This window comes from Bufo bufo, chromosome 10 (genome assembly GCF_905171765.1).
Source record: "Bufo bufo chromosome 10, aBufBuf1.1, whole genome shotgun sequence".
NCBI lineage: Eukaryota > Metazoa > Chordata > Amphibia > Anura > Bufonidae > Bufo > Bufo bufo.
The window spans coordinates 134,042,345-134,064,497 of record NC_053398.1 but is presented as its reverse complement, the minus strand read 5'-3'; the positions used below and the strand labels follow the sequence as shown (position 1 = coordinate 134,064,497).

General features: G+C 40.5%; 1 protein-coding gene across 3 annotated transcripts in view; it reads left to right on the top strand.

The window, feature by feature from the left end:
* The window catches only part of ZNF536 (zinc finger protein 536), a 569,889-nt gene that overhangs the window by 312,849 nt on the left and 234,887 nt on the right, over nt 1–22,153 (top strand). For 2 of the 3 annotated variants that reach the window (XM_040410154.1, XM_040410153.1), the window contains one exon: nt 6,223–7,749. In XM_040410154.1, the coding sequence (XP_040266088.1) occupies nt 6,223–7,749 (1,527 nt within the window). Of the gene's footprint in view, nt 1–6,222; nt 7,750–15,434; nt 17,034–22,153 lie in introns of those variants that run through there. The other variant, XM_040410155.1, reaches the window with a different exon arrangement.

Below are 22,153 nucleotides of genomic sequence, written 5' to 3'. Positions count from 1 at the left end.
TGTGTGCATGAGCCCTAAGTAATGAGTATTGCTCTTGACTTAGCTTTATTATTTGGAGTTAAATCCCCTTCATCCTTGGCTAGAATAAAATCATCAAACTCAATCTTTCTTCCTTTACTTTCTGCTTTGGCTTCAAAATAGTTTTTTTTTGTCCTTTTCATTATTTTATTTTATTTTTTGTTAATTTCTCTTTTTGTAACACTGCAGTGCTAGCGATTTCTGGCTTAATGACATCCCAAACTTTTGTTGGGAATAATTGATTGAATTTAAATTTCTTTAAAAGTTTAAGAGGTAATGTTACAGTATAAATTTCATAGCAAACACTAAGTAGAGAAATATCCATTAGCAAAATTAACTACAGTTTCTAGGTAGCTAACAATGTTCAGTATACAGTAGGGCATGGCTAATGAACACTGCAGCGGGTGATATTTCATTATACAAATTAATGCTCACATTTTAATGGGAAAGTCACATAATGAATCTCGGCTTCAGTGACAGCAATTAGAGGCACAGATTGTCCCCTTCTGGACAAGGCACTGTTTAGCAGTAAGCAGCTGCGTTAAAGATCTGCAGGTTTACAATGTATATATGTATATATGCTTTAGGGGGAAATTAGAGTGCAATTTATATTAATGTCCCGAAACTTCAGTGTAACGCCGCCGTCCATCTCTCATCTGGCCACCCTTAAGTAAAGACGTTTGAAAAATCTACATAAGTAAAACAAGTGCCGAAAATGTAACCCACAAAAAAGTTGAGACACATGGAATGTGGAGCAGTTGGGGAGTGCCATCATTTAATAGTAGAAGAATTTTAATTTTTTTTGCCCTCTAAATACAGTATGAAATAAATATGAGACAAATAAGAATATATATTGTAATAAATAGTAAGGGATGGATGGAAATCTGTGACTGTATAGAAAATTTTGGTAAAGGAAAGCAAGTTTGGGATTTATTTATGTTTTTCTAAAGAGCCATTTTGAAACTTGTCTTGCGTTTTTTTTTTTAATACTGCAAAAGCTGCAATATGGGTAGCTACAGTTCCTTAAAGGGCTATTCCAGGATTGTTACATTGATGGCCCATTACAGCAGTGTAATGCATGGTGAAGGACAAAGCAGAAGCCTGAGCCTCTTGATGAGACAGGATGAGGTGGATTGCAGACTACCACAGATGCCAATAGACAATGCAGCGAAGCAGGAGTCACTTATCAAAGCTATGTCCTATGGGGATGAGCTTAAAAGGTAGCAAACAGTGAAGAACATAACAGAGAAGGCTCCCTCATGGGGTAACATTCTTTCTTTAGCCAAGAGTCCAATCCTGGTAGCCACTTGCCAGCTCAGTCTAGGAGTACAGCTGATGACGTCACTGATGACATCACTGACCAGCATCTGCACATCCACTCCATTCTGAAGCAGCGGACAGATGGAGAGTGGCAACAAAAAGGCTAGCTGAATATAGTTTTGACCACACCAGTGTACCCTATGAGATTAACTGGACGGAACATCATATGGGAGAAGGGCAGGGGGAGCAAGTGCTCAAACATCTAAATAGTAGTGTCAAGAAAGGGTCGAAACTTCCCTTGCCACAGATGGCAATGAGCTTTGGAGGCCTGGGTGAAGTAGAACACGTTTTGTTTCTGCTGTGTATGTAACATTCTGGGCAGAATTCAACTCTTTGAAGAGTAGAATTATATCCAGTCGGTTGACAAGGGTTCTCTACAATACGAATAAATCATAAAATCACACGGCGACGGTCTTTATGCGCAGTTAATTTCAAGAGATTAGCAGATTCTAAAAATATACATTTAGGCTAAATTCTCAAACCACTTGAACTGATCAGTTTGAAACTGCTTGGCATCTGTCTAAATATAGTCCCTGAAAAATATATGGTTTTCATGTGAAGTGATATAATTACCCACACAGGTGCTGTACAGTGGACAGAAGGTATCTGAGGAGCTTAATTATCATTTCTGAGTGCACTGTCAATTTACACGTACCCTCAGTGACAAGAACAGTGTCCTAAATGTGACACTGAAGCTCTCGTTAGTCAGGGGCCTGGATGGGTCTTCCATGTGGGCTACAAGATCGCAGTAACTTTCCGTTGCAGTGGACGATAGGAATGACTGTAGCTTCCAGTGCTGCCCAGTATAGCTGTCACTGTCTTGTCCCCAGTAGGTTACAAATTCTCTTTTATGGTGCATTCACACGACCAGAAGTGTTTTGCGGATTCGCAAAACACGGATACTGGCCGTGTGCATTCTGCAATTTGTGGACCGCACATGGCTGGCTCTATATAGAGAATGTCTATTCTTTTCCACGGACAAGAATAGGACATGCTCTATATTTTTTGCAGTGCCACGGAACGGACAGTACACGGTGTGCTGTCCGCATCTTTTGCGGACCCAATGAAATTAATGGGTCTGCACTCGTTCCGCAAAATTGCAGAACGGATGTGGATCCATTTATACGGTCGTGTGAATGCACTCTTAAAGGGGTTTTCTGCTTTTTACGTTTTAAACGACAATAAACTGATCAGAGTCAGCCCCTCTTTTGGGAACTTAACCAATCAGCTATAAATCTGAAGAGGACTCCATCAGCAAGTTTTGAATTTCCCTAGAGCGCCTCCCCTATTACTTTACCATTGCAAACAGTGGACTATGGGTAATGAACAATGTACATAAAGGGATTGTCTGGGTTCAGAGCTGAACCCGGCCATACCCTTATTTTCACCCAGACAGCCCCCCTGAGGCTAGCATCGGAGCATCTAATGCTCCGATGCGCTCCCTTGCCCTGCGCTAAATCGCGCAGGGCACGGGCTCTTTTGTTTATTATAACACACTGCCGGGCGGAAACTTCCTCCCGGCAGTGTGTTCAGTCAAGTCACCGGCTTTGATGGGCGGGCTTTAGCGCTGCCCTAGCCGTTTTACTGGCTAGGGCAGCGCTAAATCCCGCCCATCAGTGCTGGTGACGTCACCGGTGTTCCTGGCAGCCCCATGGAGAGCCCCGGTACGTCACTGGAACTCCTAAAAATGCCTTTGCCCTGCGCGATTTAGCGCAGGGCAAAGGAGAGCATCGGAGAATGAACTGCTCCGATGCTCATGTCAGGGGGGCTGCCGGGGTGAAAATGGAGGTATGTCCGGGTGAATATTTCAAGTATTACCTTTTCAGTACCACAGTTTCAATTTTGACTTCCTTCCATAAACTTCATGCAACCTACATACAACATTTTTCCACCCCATGTCTCGTTTACGCTTATATTTGTCATGTTAGGGTACGTCTACAAAGCAGTTTTGGGCTCAACTCATGTCGCTCCTAAGTATCGCAGTGTAGCAGGGCTGCCCTAGAAATGAATAGAGCAGCCCAAATTGCCGTGTAGAAGTACCCTTACTGTCACATAAAAATCTTGTGTACGTGCAAGGCGCCTATGCACTGCAAATACAGACCTTTAGTAAATCATATAAAGTCAGCAAGAAACATCCGTGTTTTGCAGATCCGCAATTTGCTCGTAAATGACCCCCATAGTGCGGATGTATTGTGCTTCTAAATTCCAGATGGGGTAGCCTTGGAGCGCAGCTATCATCTAGATTAGTTATGGACAATTTCTCTTAGCGCCATCTTTTAACTTTAGCATTCATTTTTAAAAATAGAAAAAGCAGGGAAAACCAAGTATGATACGGTACCCATTGCAATCAATACAATGTTTGTGATGAAGAATGTACTTGAGCAAATATTTGGAGAGTTGCACACCTTTGGAGCGTGACAGATTCAATTTCAACTTGTACAAACTTCCCTACTACCCGAAATCAACTTTTCTATCAACCCTCGTCTCAGTTATCTTTTGTCCTATGATTATCATGTACTTGTAAGTCTGCTGAATTCCTGTATACTGCAACTATTGAGCTACAGTACATTAACTATCATCTGAGTTCAACGTTAGTTAAGCTCAATTTCTGGGAGTGCCGTCTTTTAAATTAACGTATTAGTAGTAGCGGACATCTTAAATATTTCTTTGTCATTTTATATGCATATACAGTACACATCTCTACGCATACATACCACCAAACATTCTGGACCATCGGACAGTCTAATCCAGCTCATTATGGTCCTGTGACATTTTTGATTTTCTTGCAGAAACATATGCTTGACTATAAGAATTTCCAGAATGGCTCCACATAAATTTTTTTTTTTAAAAATGAAGAAAATTAAATGAAAAAGAAAAGAAAATTACATGAAAAATATCTAAAAATAAATAGGCTGCTGAATTCTGCATTCCGATTCATACAAATAGAAGAATGCAAGGATTATTTAAATCATTAAAAATAAAATTATAACTGCGCTCGATGCTCATATCTTACTCCTGAATCAGAATCTAAGCTTGCCTCCCCCCCCCCCCAGTAATTATATATACATATACTGCAGGCACATTACAGATTATATTTGTGGACCAGAAAAACTATCAGCACGTATGGAAATGACTGCAAAGGCTCTGCAGATAATTACAATATAACAGCGAGGATCTTGATATATTTTGCATTCCTTCATTAGCGAGGTTTTTATATTTATATATGTTTTTATTGGCTACGTGTAATCTCACCTACGGTATATGCACTTCTGCGCAGCGATGGCAATAGCTTTAATATTGCAGAGAATCTGTATTTATAAATCCGTATTTAGTAACAATGCAGAGGGGCTGCAGATCTCAGAATTCTTCTGGAATGCTGCCCTCTAAATAATGATAAATTACTCGTGCAGTATGCCATTTGCTAATTATATCCATGATTTACTGCAGAGCACGACTTAAATCATTCATTTCAGCCTTGCGTAACAGTGCCATAAAATTTTTAGGTTTTAAAAATGGTTGCCATGTGCATAAATGAAACAAATTTCACAACAATTACGGATGTGGAAAGCCTCAGCCGATCAGCTCATTAACATTTATTTCACTCATGTTTAATCCACAGGTTTAGAATCTTAAAAACTTCTCGTTTTACAAGGAGACAAAGTGAATTTTTCCGAATGGAAAAAAAAATGGAATATACATTAATATAGACATTAAAAATCCATCTGAAAAAGGGATTTTTTTTTTTTTTTTTTTTAATTCCTAACCAGAAAATAAAAAATATTTCCATTATAATAATAATTAAATAGAAGAGTGAACATGAAAAGCAGAAATATTTAATGATATTCTAAGGTTAATTGATACATCCTTCAACAGCTTAAGGCTACATGTACACGACCGTATGTGTTTTGCGGTCTGCAAATTGCAGATCCGCAAAAAAAAAAAATGGATGACATCCGTATGACATCCGTTTTTTTTTTTTTGCGGATCCATTGTAACAATGCCTAAAACGGACAAGAATAGGACATGTTCTATTTTTTATTGCGGGGCTACGGAACAGACCTACTGATGCGGAAAGCACACGGTGTGATGTCTGCATTTTTTGCGGTCCCATTGAAATGAATGGGTCCGCATCCTATCCGCCAAAAAAATTGGAATGGACACGGAAACAAATAACGTTCGTGTGCATATAGCCTAAAAGAAAAGAATAGCAGAATATTTTGTTCAGAAATATATATTTTTTGAAAAACAGAAAAAATACTACTGTCTGCTGCAGTAGTATAGGTAATTGTATCACCTTTTGTAAAGTCACCAGATTGTGTGTTAACCCATAGTAACAAAAAAACAGCGCCACGGGGTCCATGGGTTGTGTCCGATATTGCTTCTAAACTGTATTAAAATGAATGGGGCTGAGCTGTAATACCACACACAACCTATAGTGCTGTTTTTGGAAGTAAGGATCCATTTTCTTATCCTGGATAGCCCCTTTGAATACATAAAGACATATCCAATTTTGTTAAAATATATTATGAACACCTGTCAGCGTGATCAACCCTATTAAACCAGGTATGCTGTCTGGTAGAGATCCTGCTGATTAAAATTGATACCTGTCTTGTTAAAATTGGTTGTGGCATGATCTCTATTCTTCATGCAAATGAGAGCTTTAGAGCACTAAGTGATGGGGTCAAGGCCTCAGCTTTCCAGTGCTAGCTATGCACTTTGGTATAATTTTAATCAGCAGGATCAACCCTCCCAGAGACTATGCATGGTAATAGAGTTAGCCCTACTGACAGGTGCTCTTAAATCTGTTACTGTCAAGGCTATGTGGTTTTAAAAACCTGTGACTGTCAGTTCTTTTGACCATTATTTATTTTTGCTCATATTTAGGTGAGAAGCCTTATAAATGTCCCCACTGTGACTATGCTGGCACCCAGTCAGCATCCTTGAAGTACCACCTGGAGCGCCACCACAGGGAAAGGCAGAATGGCTCTGGTCCACTGCCAGTCCATGGGCATCCACCAAACCAGGACCACAAGGATGAAACATCAAGTAAGAGCTCCCTCTTTATGAGACCAGACATATTACGAGGAGCATTTAAAGGCCTTCCCGGAATAGACTTCAGAAGTGGAATGATGTCCCAACAGTGGCAGACTGGGTTTATGTCTTCCGGAGACCGCCAGGGCCAGTCAAGCGGCCTTAGTTCTGAGTGTTCATCAGAAGCCTTGAAAAAATCTGAGATGTCTTCAAAAGCATCTAGCATTGCAGAGTTTGCAAGAACATACCCTAACATTGTAGGCAATGGTGTGAACTTTCAAGGTTCTTTGCAAGCCTTTATGGACAGCTTTGTTCTAAATTCTCTTAAGAAAGAAAAAGAACTGAAGGAGAAGGCTTTACTTGACTCACTTCCTTTAAAAGCCCCCAGATCAGACAATGGTGAAGATAAATCGGAAAACAAAATACCTCTGAGAAAAATGGAGAAATCTCAGTATGAACCTTTGGACTTGTCTGTGAGGCCAGATGCCCAGTCACTTCCAGGTTCATCGATCACGGTCCAAGATAACATTGCTTGGCATGGTTGTTTGTTTTGTTCGTTTACAACATCCTCCATGGAACTGATGGCCCTTCATCTCCAAGCAAACCATCTCGGAAAAGCAAAACGTAAAGATTGTACAATGGGAGGACAAGCCAATAAAGTTATGGCCTCGTCTTCTTCAGTCCAATGTAGCAAGGAAATGATGACCTCAAAAATGAGCCCATTGCAAACTTCTGAAAAAGCTCTACAAGGCAACACTAGGGAGACATTACCTGATCATAAAGGTAGTTCATGGCCCAGTCATATGGATGCCATGTTTAATAATTTCCCAACCGAATTCTATAAGCAGTTTGGTGTCTACCCAGGTTCAGTAGGGGCCAACGTGCAACACATGGACACTGACTCTCAGTCTCCACCTGACGATGACTCCCATGTATTGCAGTGTGACTCTGTGAATACAGTTGCTACTGATGATCTCTCTGATGAATCCTCCTCTGAGGACATGGAAACATGCAAAGAAGATGAAAATGAAGAGGAGGAAGTTGAAACAGAACCTGAAAACATGAATGATGAACATAACAAAGAAGAAAATGACATGGAAGATGCTGACTCAAATTCAACCCCTCTAAGGTCTTCAGAAAATATGGGGTCCCCAACATCTCAACTGATGGAGAAGCCATGGCATCCAAATCTTCCATTACCCCACGATGCTCCACAAAGCTCTGCAAAACTTGATCAAGCACCAGTTCCTGATGCTTTGGAGAAGCAAGTGAATATGCTCTCCGTTCTCCGAGCATACAGCTCTGAGGGCATGGCTGCTTTTAATGGACTTGGAAGCAACACAGCAAACAGCGGATGTATGAAAAGACCTGACCTCTGCGGTAAGTTCATATATTAGAGCAAAATGTAGAGAGAACCAAGTCGTATGATGCCATAAATTGTCCAATCGTTAAATTACCAAATATGTTTACTATGGATCTTCTTGTCTAACAAAGTCCATTGTACGGTATCAGATGTTAACCTTGAAACCAACCAACAATCTTTATCACAATATTAGATTGAGCTCATGTGGTGTATACCCAAGGCATCTTACCGATACCCCCACCTTCTTTAAAGTTGCCAATCTGAGTAAAACTTGTTATCAAAAATTCCAGCAACGGTTAGAACTTAATAAAATCCAAATTTTTTTTTTTGTCCTTACATGAAAAACATAGAAATGGACACCAAAAGTACATTCAGCTTACACGTTTTGAACCCTTTTAGTTCTTATTCACTATGAATAAGAGCCAAGAGGGTTTGAAACTTGTAAGCAGAATGTACTATGGATGGATTTAACTATGTTTTTATTTTACGGACAAGTTAAAATTTGTATGAAGTTATAATAGTTGCTGGAATTACTAGCTAACAGTCACACAAGCCTACTAAACATAGAAGTCCCGGCACCGTGGACGCAGGGACTGGAGTCTACCATGGTGAGCTGTATTGAATCTTTTTTTTTTTTTTAGAACTTATCAAGATAAAAGTGGGTCAAGTTCTTGTCCTGACTTTTGACTTTCACTGTAGTATTTTTATGGTCCTAAAAAACCTGACCATAAAGCCAATGGGAGCCACATATGCTTATAATGAAATAGAATACAATTGTTTTACATGGGACCTTAAACATGTTTTTCCATAAACTAATTGTAGATAGGCGATACATGGATGATCAGTGGAGGTTCGACCACTGGGACCACCACCAATCGCTAGAATGGGGGACCCTGAGTCACTTATATGAATGGCGTAGTAATGTGAATGTGTGACCACTGCTCCATTGACATCTGTGGAACTGACTGAGCTGAGAACTGTACTTGATGGTCCTCTAGACACCGAATAGAGTGGTCACACATGTGCATCGTTCACACAGGGGACTCTAGGATCTCTTCTCACATGGAGCTTCCAGTGGTCATTGATGTTTATGGGAAGACCTTGTTAAATGCTCATGCACGTGGCAGACCTATATTACAACCCATAGGGGTGCCTCATGTGATGGAACATGCTATGGTAAAATCGAAGTCACACTATGGGCGCTGTATTATGGATCCATCCAGACTATGGATGTGTGCATGAAGTCTTAAACCTCGAGATTTACATTGTAACAAAAACCTCCTGGCAGATTCTAAGCATCTACAAAAAATCAGAGACACTTAATGGCCCAGAGAGATCCTGGTAACATCTAACTAGATTATCTGTAGCAGCTAATTCTCTCCAAACTCCCACTATTGACACCAGTAAAATCACTTACTGATGCGAGCAGCTGTTACGTTGAAGTATTGACTCTAAATACATTGACTGTAAGAGACACATCTGTCAAATGGTACATCGATGAACCAACAATCTGGTCATGTAAAATTCTTGATAAATGGATCCTGCACCATTTTATTATATTGCAGATTACTCTATACTGTACAGACCTTATGGCCTTCATTCATCAATAGAAACAGATGTTGCAGAGCAGTGGCATTAATATTCATTTAAGGAATGCTCTCGCCATTAAGATGAAACTTTGACTATACACACTATATATATATATATATATATATATATATATATATATAAAGAGAAGAAAAGAAAAAAAGCAGCACACTTTAAACGCGGGTGCAAGTCCTTATAGGGGTCTGTGACCAAGGTCCCAAGTACATATAGAAGAAAAAAGACAGCACTCCAGATTAGTGAAAAAAAGTGGATGGTTTATTCACCCATCGATGGGTGAATAAACCAACCACTTTTTTTCACTAATCTGGAGTGCTGCCTTTTTTCTTCCATATATATATATAAAATTAAATGTGATTTATAGTTTCACTTTTTTTGGCTTCATGGCAAGTTTTGTTTCATTTTTCATAAATTTATTTTGATATAGATTTTTTTTTTTTGTAAAAAAAATATTTTATTCCATTATGTCGATTGCATCATAAAAAGGTCATAAAATTATAGTTTTCTCATTAGCATGACGGAGGAAGATCGTGCGGTATGAAAGGAGATCTAGATATAGCGCTTGGTTTTAAAGGGGCTGTCTCGCTTAGAAATGGTATTTATCATGTAGAGAAAGTGAATACAAGACACTTACTAATGTATTGTGATTGTCTATATTGCCTCCTTTGCTGGCTGGATTCATATTTTCCCCTCAGATTGATTATACAATGCTTGTTGCCAGGGGTTACGACCACCCTGCAATCCAGCAGCGGTGGACGTGCTTGCACACTATAGGAAAAAGCTCAGTCCTCAGCCGGAACTGTAGGAGCACACATAGGCACACACGCACAGCAGCTCCCGTCCGGACCACCTCGTATCTGCGCTGCAACCCCTGGATACAAGCAGTGTATAATGTGATGGAAAAATGAATCCAAACAGCAAAGGAGGCAATATGGACAATCAGTATACATTAGTAAGTGGCTCCTATTCACTTTCTCCATGTGATGAATGACGTTTGCTGAAGTGAGACAATGCCTAGGCTACTTTCACACAGACGGATCCGCACCTATAATGCAAAAGCACGGATCCGTTCAGAACGGATCCGTTTGCATTATTCTTTTAAAAAAAATTCTAAGTCAAAACGGATCCGTTTGCATTACCATGAACAAAAAACAAAAAAAAACAAATTTTTTTTTTTTTTTGTTCATGATAATGCAAACGGATCCGTTTTCACTTGCATTTAAAGTCAATGGGAGGCGGATCCGTTTTCAATCGCACCATATTGTGTCAGTAAAAACGGATCCGTCCCCATTGACTTAGGGTCCATTCACACATCCGTGTGTGTTTTGCGGATCCACGGATCCGCAAAACACGGACAGCGGCAATGTGCGTTCCGCATTTTGCGGACCGCACATTGCCGACACTAAGAGAATATGCCTGTTCTTGTCCGCTATTGCAAAATGCGGAATGGAATTGCGGATGTGTGAATGGACCCTTACATTGTAAGTCAGGACGGATCCGTTTGGCTCCGCATCGTCAGGCGGACATCAAAACGCTGCAAGCTGCGTTTTAGTGACCGTCTAAAAAACGCAACGGAGACCAAACGCAGCCAAATTGATGCATTCTGAACGGATCCTTATCCATTCAGAATGCATTGGGGCTGAACTGATCAGTTTTGGACCGCTTGTGAGAACCCTGAAACGGATCTCACAAGCGGACCCAGAAACGCCAGTGTGAAAGCAGCCTTAAACTTGTTCCTTTGTTTCTTTATTTGTTATATTTTTCTTTAGTATCTTTGTTTTGTTTTATTTATTTTTTGCTGTTTTTGTGTTCATCTTTACATATAGCTGCAAAATGCAATTTTGAAGGTGGGGTTTGTTTATCGAACATTTAATGTGCGTCCCATCTCAGGGAGCTGCTCGCTTAATCAAAAACAAATACCTGTATATCGGTGATTATTCGCATGCGGGGCAGGCTTTGAAGACATGGACACCTTAAATCGATAAAATAATGACAAGAGCTTCACAAGACTATTCAGGGCTGGACTGCGTCACCTGAGGCAGTCAACAGCCATATTTATTTACTGTATATATTAGTTTTTTTTCTTAATAATATATAACTCTTTTGCTATTTTTATCTTTATTGGGCTTCATTCGCATCTGCTCTGGAGATACTATTAGGAGCAGTCAAAAATTCTCAGACCATTCACAGACCTTATTATAGTCATCCGGGTCCACTGGGCACCATCGCTGTCTGTCAAGTGACGCCTTAGGCTACTTTCACACTAGTGTTAGGCCTAGTTCACACGAACGTTTTTTTTGCGAGTGTACGGGCCGTTTTTTTGTGTTCCGTATACGGTCCGTATACGGATCCATTCATTTCAATGGTTCCGCAAAAAAAACGGAATGTGTTCCGTATGCATTCCGTTTCCGTATTTCCGTTTTTCCGTTCCGTTGAAAGATAGAGCTTGTCCTATATTTGGCCGTAAATCACGGGTCGTGGCTCCATTCAAGTCAATGGGTCCGCAAAAAAAAACGGAACACATACGTAAATGCATCCGTATGTCTTCCGTTTCCGTTCCTGTTCCGTTTTTTCTGAACCATCTATTGAAAATGTTATGGCCAGCCCAATTTTTTCTGTGTAATTACTGTATACTATACATGGCATACGGAAAAACGGAACGGAAAAACGGAAAGGAAACCGAAACACAACGGAACTCAAAAACGGAGCAACAGATCCGTGAAAAACGGACCGCAAAAAACTATAAAAGCCATACGTTCGTGTGAACTAGGCCTTAAAAGAATGCGGCAGGCAGTTCCGTTGCTGGAACTGCCTGCCGGATCCAGAAATCTGTATGCAAACGGATATAATTTGTTTCCGAATCTGGATCCATCTGACAAATGCATTGCAATACCAGATTCGTCTCTCCGGAGTCATCCGCATGCGCAGGCCGGGAAACCGGATCCGTTTTTCTGGAACATTTGGTACCGGATCCGGCATTTATACATTTCAATGGCAATCGGGCAAGTGTTCCGGAATTTTGGCCGGAGAAAATACCAAAAAAGGGACTCAACTGAAGACATCCTGACGCATATTGAACGGATTGCTTTCTATTTAGAATGCATTGGGACAAAACTGATGCGTTTTTTTCTGGTATTGACCCCCTATGACGGAACTCAATACCGGAAAACTTTAATGCTAGTGTGAAAGTACCCTTAGTCTTTGACTGACATTATGTTTTTCTTTTCCTATGAGACAACAGAAGGACAGAATAAGGCCAAATATGTACATTTCCCACATAATCTAATTGCCTATAGAGTGTCTTGGGGTATATTGTGGGTATAGTAGCTAAATCAGGGTATACACACACAGTACCTGGTACAAATGCAGCCAATCCCTATGCTGTGTAGTCCGTTTTTGGGATAGAGACCCGTAGACATGACTCTTTATAGTGACATAGAGCACTAACACTACCTGTGCCGCCATATCTGCCTTTTTAAAAGGGTTGTCCCATGAAAAATATTCTACGGATTTCAAACCAGTATCTGCCATAATGATACAGTATGGTCCTGTAGATTTCTGCATCTCCACCCAACCCTGAGCCAGTATGGTGCTGTAGGTTGTGCATGACCTTACAATCGATCACCTATATGAAGAGTAACATAGGATAATCCAGGACCCAGCTGAGACCATCTCATATTTCATGTAAAAGATTATGGCAAATTGCTGCAATTACATGTCCACCAAGATTTAAATTCTAATAGTGGATTAATAAGAAAACTATAGTAAAAATAATAAACTGAGCGGGCGATGGTGGGAGGTGAGCGGTACATATGTTCACAGGTGAGTGCGCAGGACGTGCAGGTGTGAGGTGCCAGACACACCAGGCTCAGTACCTTAATGACACCACTGGTAATTTTGCCCTAGATATGCTGAAATAGGCCACTAAATAATTAAAACATATCTATGATTAACATTTTCCAAAGGAACATTTGTTCCCCTGGTGAAGTGGTTTTTAAATGGAAAGTGCAGTCTTTGTTACGATCCGACGCTTTTTTATCAACTACAGAGGACGTTTATCAAACCTGAAGCAGAGGAAAGGGGTCCGAGAAGCACAGATTTCACAGATATATAGATAAAAGAGATTAGGGATTTAAAGGAGGGCAAAGGTTGTCATCACACCTGGAACATTGTGCCTGAGGGGACCCAGAGACCCATCTGCCACATATAATTGATAGATAGATAGATATGAGAGATAGATAGATAGATAGATAGATAGATAGATAGGAGATAGATAGATATGAGAGATAGATAGATAGATAGATATGAGATAGATAGATAGATAATAGATAGATAGATAATAGATAGATAGATAATAGATATATATAAGATAGATAGATAGATATGAGATAGATAGATAGATATAAGATAGATATGAGATAGATAGATAGATTGATTTGTGGTATAAGTGATAGAATAAAGGAAGCTATCTTGGTTTGAAGAATAGGGGTCAGCTATCAGGTATTCCGTATAGTAACCATGGCGCGGAGGAGAGGTGAGTGTTAGATTTCTCTCTGCCGCAGGAGATAATAATAGCAGCTTATTAGCAGTCATTATTTATGTATTTGCTGTCTTCAGGAAATAGACAATGTGCTGATTGAAAAGTCAGGACAAACTTATCATTAGACTGAAAGTGGAGCCTCCTCCTCCTCCGGTTCTCGGCAGTGTACGCAGCGCGATCATTTCACCGTCCTCTTTTATCTCACCCGAGTGACACAATTCATAAAGAAGACACCGAATCTTTGTCTTACACTTGCAAATATATACATATTTTTCTTCCTCCAAGGTTCTTCAGATGAGGACAGATCCGAGTCTGCCCACTATGGGATTCAGTTTTATAACATAAGCGTGTGAGACATATGCATTTGCTTTACATGTCTATATCAGGTCGTAATTCTTGGTCTAGGAGACGCATTTTCACTTTGTGGTGTTTTGTAAATTTAGGTTGTCAATTTTGTAAAGTTCTTAGAATAATTTTTGTTGTGTCCAAGGCTAAAGGCACCCTTAAGTGGTTTATATACAATTGTCTTTGGCCCCAGCGCCTTGTGCCCAGTGTTTAGTTCCCCAGATCTTTGTGCCAAGTGGTTAGACTCTGTGGTTTCTAATACCCAGTGCTCTCAGGGTCTGCTGCTCTATCCTCCATGCTTTACAGAAGCAGTAAATCAGTGGAGGCCATCTCAGACTACTTCAGACTCCAGTAGACAATGCCGCTCACCTAGAGTCACTTATCATAGCTGTGTCCTAATGGAGCCAAGCTAATCAGCAAATTGATCAGGACTGAAGAAAATAAAGAGCAGATAGATACTGTAGATACTCACATATTCAACCTGGACTTCTGCTTTCATGACTTTCACATTGGTCCACATTTATTAAGGTTTTAAAATCCTCCAAGATTTTGCACCATTTGGCATAATTGGGTGCAACTTAGTGCATTTTTGGAGAAATTTGGGGCATCTTTAAAAAAAAAATCCAGCTCTATAAGGGGCGTGGCCAGTGAAAAAGCGTGTGTTGCCTAAGATGCATAATTTTTTTGCTAAAATTGCTCCAAAATTTTTGCACAGAATTTTCTTTCAAAGCAAGCCAACCAATAAGTGATAAAAAAAAGTTAGACAAAGGTGCCCTAGCTATCCACCAAGCCACGATGATAAACCAGACACATCTTTAGACTGTCCCAGGATAAGTAATTCTGCCCCATCGTATCCAAATCCATGAGAATGGTATTCCAGTTTGCCTATCTTGATAAATAATTAAAAGATATGCTAAGGTATAGAGGAAAGTAATAAGGAAACCTCACCATACCTCCTGGACGTACTTTAGATGCAGATAGGGAATTCCTCGCCACGAGGCGCAGACGTCACCTATGCTCTAACCTGTATGTTGACTTCTTATTGCTTATCTGTGTATCTTTGTCACAAAGGACGACATCAAATAACCCCCAGTTTTGATGTGTTTCATGCAAATCGTAAACATTATTTTAGGCATTTTGTTACATTGTTATCTTTTTTTACATTTTATTTTACAGCATAATTATTTTTTTGATTCTTTTTTCTTTTTACAGACAACCAGGACGGCCATGGGGACCCTGATTGCACCTAGTTTTGCTATTCTGTATGTTGGACTGAGAGATGGTTTGTCTCTTTGATGTACCTCCGTCTCATAGGGTTCTGTGGCAGAGGTACATCGATGATATTCTTCTGCTGTGGCAAAGCAAAAAAAAAGAATAATACAACCGGGGGGTGTAAGGCTCCTTGTCCTATAATCTCTGATTATTACCATTCTCAACCCCTACATTTTAGACAGAGAAGAATCACTTGTGACGACTTTTAATATTCGTTAATGTTAACTCTCTCATCGGAGCCCGTTACTCTGAACCTTCACATAAACGTAATCAGCTGCTATTCTTCAATAAATACGGTAACGAACATTCGAGACGTCTTGAAGCAGGCAGACTTTCTTAAATTATTAGCCTTTTTTCCACCTCTCGATACACTGCTGAAGGATATCACTGATATACAGTGTTTACACTTGTACATCTTTCTTTCTTAGAAAATGGCAAATATGATAATTTAGGGACATTGTATAGATGCTAAATTAGGGTATTATTAGTACATGGAGATGGATATTTTTGGTTATATTTCTCTGTTTTAAAGAATCAAATTCTCCAGATTTTATTGCCTGTCTTGTAGTTTAAAAAGAATAAAATAAAAATTATTAAAATATTTCAAATTAGCTAAAAATTGCACATTCAGATAATCCAGTACGACCTACTAACAATGTAACTAGTTGTGAAAAAAAATATCAATTTATTACACTAATGCATAAAAAAATAAAATTTGATGGTCCATTTAGAGAATATACAATACATGGTTCCTGTAGTGGTAATAATAAATTTGCTGTTGTTTACCTTGGTTGCTGTACTTGTAATCTATATTACATCAGAATAACCAAAAGGAAACTGGAACCAGAGTATCATATTATTTAAGTATTAGCTAACGGAAAAGACGATGTGTGCATCAACCAGAAGCCTTGAGTATAACGATTGTGGGCTGTGCCCTCATAGGCCACGCCCATAGATACTAGCGTAAAGACTGATGGTGGAAACATCTCCATTTGGACAGTAGTGGAGTCTTATACCCTGGCTAAGTTTCCTGGAGGTCTGAGAGGTGATTTTGATATGACACCTTTTTTTAGATCAATGTGTTGCTGTTTGTATATTATGATGTATTTGTATTTTTATTGTATATTATTATGTATTATAAAGTTTAACGGTGGCGATACATAGAGCTATCCTAGAAGGGTATGTATAGTCAGAAGGGACGTGAACAATCCTGGTCGTCTGAGGAGGGGCAATAGCATGAAACACATTAAGACTGAGATGGGGTTCCTATCAATGATGTCATCCTATATGATACGCTGCACAGACAAGCAGTAATGAGCTGGAAGATCGGGTGGAGCATAAGTCCTTGAGGTCAACGATTTCCAGCTAATGCCATCATAGCAATGTGACCTGAAGCTTCCGTGTCCCCCCCCATCAAGGATATTGGCACACTGGGACTTTCTGACTCGTGCATGCTGACTTCTAACGGTCTTTTGCTTCCTCCATCCAAATGGAGGAGCACATTTGTACATTTTCATGTGTAAGCTACTACCTGTTTGTGTTTTTGTTGTATAAAGTGCTTTGATATTCAGCCTCGTTGCTCTTCTCATTCTTTTAACACCCAAACGTCGGTTCCTTGCAGTAGAAAAGCTAACCATGACAAGACCACGTAAGTCAAGCATCACCATCAATCTTCCTGATCTCCGTGGGGCCGGCTTCAGAAAACATGGCAGCTGATTGCCGGGGAAGGCGATCTTTTGTCTTATTACTGGATTTACGAGGCCCGATGGAACAGTCAATTATTGGGAAGGAAGCGTTCTTCCCCGATAATTACCCTCTTGTCAGTAAAGGTGAAGAGCGGCATTTACAGGCAATGATCACCTCTACTGTATGGGGAGAAGCAATGGCCACTGCAGTCACCCGTCCTCATACAAGTTGATTGTTTCTGGCAGCAGATTGCGGTTCACACAGCACGATCTGCTGCCCAGAAACGATGATTGAGACATCCGGATTAAGGCTTGTTGCCCTGTTCATCAGGTAATCTGCTGAACCTAAACACAGGGAGGTCATCAAAAAGCTTTCGTTCCTGATAATCTGCCCGACAATCAGTGTAAATCCAGCTTAAAGGGAACCTGTCATGTGGATATTTGATTATAATCTAACTAATTATATACAATCATTAACTACTAAAAAGTACCTTAGATGTATTCACTTACTGGTGTGACAGATGGTTACCTCATAATATAAACACAAAGATGCCGCATGCTAATGAGCTGATTTGAGTCCAGCGTGATGTCAGTGAGTCCAGCGTTTTTTTAATTCAGAGCTATAGCCACTCCCCTGCCCACCTGCTGCTGATTCATATGGAAAATAACTGTCAATCAGCAGCAGGTAGGCGGGGAGAGTCAGGAGCTCATGAATATTCAGGACTCATCATTATCAGCTGGAGCTTTTCAATACAAGATGTTGGCAGATTGACTGGGTCAATTAAAGAAAGTGACCCAGCATTTTGCTAAGAGAATCAGTCACTTATTTATGTTGCACTTAGTTAGGACACCATAAAACTGGTGACAGGTTCCCTTTAAGTCATTGGTTCTCTGCCCAGGCTAGAGGGAAGGGAACCTTCTGCTATGAAATCCATATGCCCTAATAGAGTGTAGTGAAAGGGGTTGTTTCATAAGACAGCCCCTTTAACAACCTCCTCAAGTAGGAGATCCATGACAATCAATCTTGAAATAGTAAAACCTTAAAGCCTCATTCACACAGTGTTTTGGTCAGTGATTTCCATCAGTGACTGTGATCCAAAACCAGGATTGGAGCCTCCACAGACATAAGGTAGAAGTCAAAGATCTGCACCTGTTCTGCCTTTTAGAGCCGCACCTGGTTTTGGCTTAAAATCACTGATGGAAATCACTGACCGAACACTGACGTGTGAATCAGGCATAATTCTGTACTTCATTGCATTCTTTCTTATTAACCTTTCTAAAATATTTCTCCTCTCTGGGAGGAACTTAGGTGTCACATGAGAGCGTGTTTAGGAAAAATCTGAATTACATAAGAGGTTTGGGGTATGATTATTTTGTCGGATTCAAAAAATAAGTAACAGCCATGTGTTGCTACAATGTAGGAACCATACTGTAACAGCGCACCTTACACCGTGCAGGTAAGGAACACATAAGAGGAGGAGACCAGTGATGGCCAGTTCGCATTGTTCGCCCGCGAACATATGCGGGCTGCCATCTTTTTTCACAAGTCCGGCGAGGCACAGGTAAGCCCTTACCTGTGCCTGTGCGCGAGCCGGTCTGAAAACAAGTGCGGTCAGCGGGAGCAGGCCGTTCCGAGAACAGCCCGATGAAGGCCCCCGGTGGCTTTTCTCGGAACTGCCTGCTCTCGCTGACCGCACTTTTTTTAAGACCGGCTCGCGCACTTGTGAAAAAAGATGGCAGCCCGCATATGTTCGCGGGCGAACAATGCGAACTGGCCATCACTGGAGGAGACTGGAGTTCAAAAATGTTTAGGAGTGTTCAGTTATTCCTGAAGAGCTCATAACTATGAGCTCTTCTCCCCACCCAAAATGTACCAGCACCTCACAGATCACAATGATGAAGCCTACGTCTTGAGATCACCAGTAGTCCATGTATATACCTCTGTCTTCATGTAGTTACATTGCAGGTACCATTCTGAGTTTGGAGAAAGCTGAGTGGGAACCATAATTAAAGGGGTTGCACAGAATTTGAAAATCATGCCTGCTTTCTTCCTCAAGCAGCACTACACTTAACCATGGGTGGGTCTGGTATTGCAGCTGTCTGCTGGGACTCCTGCCTCAATGCCTGTGGGGCCGATGCTGTACTGAGGTTGTCACTCTCTTCATTGGGGCTCACACTCTAAATTCCACTTTAACCTATCTCTATGTCTTTGCACTGTGGGAAAACGTACAAACCTCATGTAGATATTATACTTGGTTGGATCCCAAGGGTTGCCTAGAGTTAGGCTACTTTCACAGTCGCATTTTGGGTTTCCATTTGCGAGATCCGTTCAGGGCTCTCACAAGCGGTCCAAAACGGATCAGTTTGGCCCTAATGCATTCTGATTGGAAAAGGATCTGCTCAGAATGCGTCAGTTTGCCTCCAATCAGTCTCCATTCCGCTCTGGAGACGGCCTGCAGCGTTTTGCTGTCCGCTTGACGAAACTGAGCCAAACGGATCTGTCCCCATTGACTTACATTGTGTGCCAGGACGGATCCGTTTGGCTCAGTTTCGTTTTCTCTGATACAATCTTACACAATAGAAAACGAATCCGTCCCCCATTGACTTTCAATGGAGTTCATGACGGATCCGTCTTGGCTATGTTATAGATAATACAAACGGATCCGTTCATGACTGTGCATGCGGTTGTATTATTGTAACGGAAGCGTTTTTGCAGATCCATGACGGATCTGCAAAAAATGCTAGTGTGAAAGTAGCCTTAGAAGAAATGGCTGCTTTCTTCCAAAAACAGTGCTACACCTGTCTTTGGGTTGTGTGTGGTATTGCAGCAAAGCTGGTGAATTGCAATACCACACACAATCAGTGGACAGGGGTGGCGCTATCTTGGAGGGAAGCAGCCATGTTTTACTAATCCTGATCAAACACTTTAAATCTGCTGATTAGTAATAAAAGGATGATGAGCCTCATCCCCAGAACTGGTTCTCTATGACTAGTTTTTAACTTTTTTTTTTAATTACTTAATTTTTATTCATTTACAAAACACGCAAAAAAAAAAATACACACAAAACTAATTACATTTTTCAGTCTATTTTTTACCTAAGACCCCCCCCACCCATAACCCCCCTGAGAGACATAGAGGGAAAATAATAAATAAAAAATAAAAAAGAATAATCAAAATATATTGTTATTCAACTATCGGTTCCAAAGTTTGGAGGACCAATCCTTCATTCCCCTATTATAATATATTATCCTCTCCGTTTTTATCATATTATCCAAGTATTTTAATTAAAAACATATGATGCTTGCACCAGACACAGAAAGATAAGATTTAAAGAAGAAAATCTGTAAAATAAGAAGTTTCCAGATGATGGGGGGATTGATTAACATAATAATGAAAAGAGGGGAGCGTCGCCGTTACCTCAAGAGGAATAAAGAAGTGACACATAGTAATGTAGTATTCATGGAGGAAATACATCCAGCCACATTGTACGCGCCTATGAAGGCCTCTGAATTTTTCATGATGTTTTCTTGCGTAGGATAAGAGGATTATATTTATTAAGTAATGAATTGTATTAAAATTTGATTGATGCAGACTCCAGGTGACATTTCACTGTCTCCTCTTTTAAGGGTGTCATTACAGAAATATGCCTTTATTAGGTGTATTTCTGGCGTGGAGTGTGACGCAAAAGTCCTCTACATACAGCCAGGTCCATAAATATTGGGACATCGCCACAATTCTAACATTTTTGGCTCTATACACCACCACAATGGATTTGATATGAAACGGACAAGATGTCCTTTAACTGCAGACTGTCAGCTTTAATTTGAGGGTATTTACATCCAAATCAGGTGAACGGTGTAGGAATTACAACAGTTTGCATATGTGCCTCCCACTTGTTAAGGGACCAAAAGTAATGGGACAGAATAATAATCATAAATCAAACTTTCACTTTTTAATTCTTGTTTGCAAATCCTTTGCAGTCAATTACAGCCTGAAGTCTGGAACGCATAGACATCACGAGACGCTGGATTTCATCCCTGGTGATGCTCTGCCAGGCCTCTACTGCAACTGTCTTCAGTTCCTGCTTGTTCTTGGGGCATTTTCCCTTCAGTTTTGTCTTCAGCAAGTGAAATGCATGCTCAATCGGATTCAGGTCCGGTGAATGACTTGGCCATTGCATAACATTCCACTTCTTTCCCTTAAAAAACTCTTTGGTTGCTTTTGCAGTATGCTTTGGGTCATTGTCCATCTGCACTGTGAAGCGCCGTCCAATGAGTTCTGAAGCATTTGGCTGAATATGAGCAGATAATATTGCCCGAAACACTTCAGAATTCGTCCTGCTGCTTTTGTCAGCAGTCACATCATCAATAAATAAAAGAGAACCAATTCCATTGGCAGCCATACATGCCCACGCCATGACACTACCACCACCATGCTTCACTGATGAGGTGGTATGCTTAGGATCATGAGCAGCTCCTTTCCTTCTCCATACTCTTCTCTTCCCATCACTCTGGTACAAGTTGATCTTGGTCTCATCTGTCCATAGGATGTTGTTCCAGAACTGTGAAGGCTTTTTTAGATGTCGTTTGGCAAACTCTAATCTGGCCTTCCTGTTTTTGAGGCTCACCAATGGTTTACATCTTGTGGTGAACCCTCTGTATTCACTCTGGTGAAGTCTTCTCTTGATTGTTGACTTGGACACACATACACCTACCTCCTGGAGAGTGTTCTTGATCTGTCATACTGTTGTGAAGAGTGTTTTCTTCACCAGGAAAATAATTCTTCGGTCATCCACCACAGTTGTTTTACGTGGTCATCCGGGTCTTTTGGTGTTGCTGAGCTCACCGGTGCGTTCCTTCTTTTTAAGAATGTTCTAAACAGTTGTTTTGGCCACGCCTAATGTTTTTGCTATCTCTGATGGGTTTGTTTTGTTTTTTCAGCCTAATGATGGCTTGCTTCACTGATAGTGACAG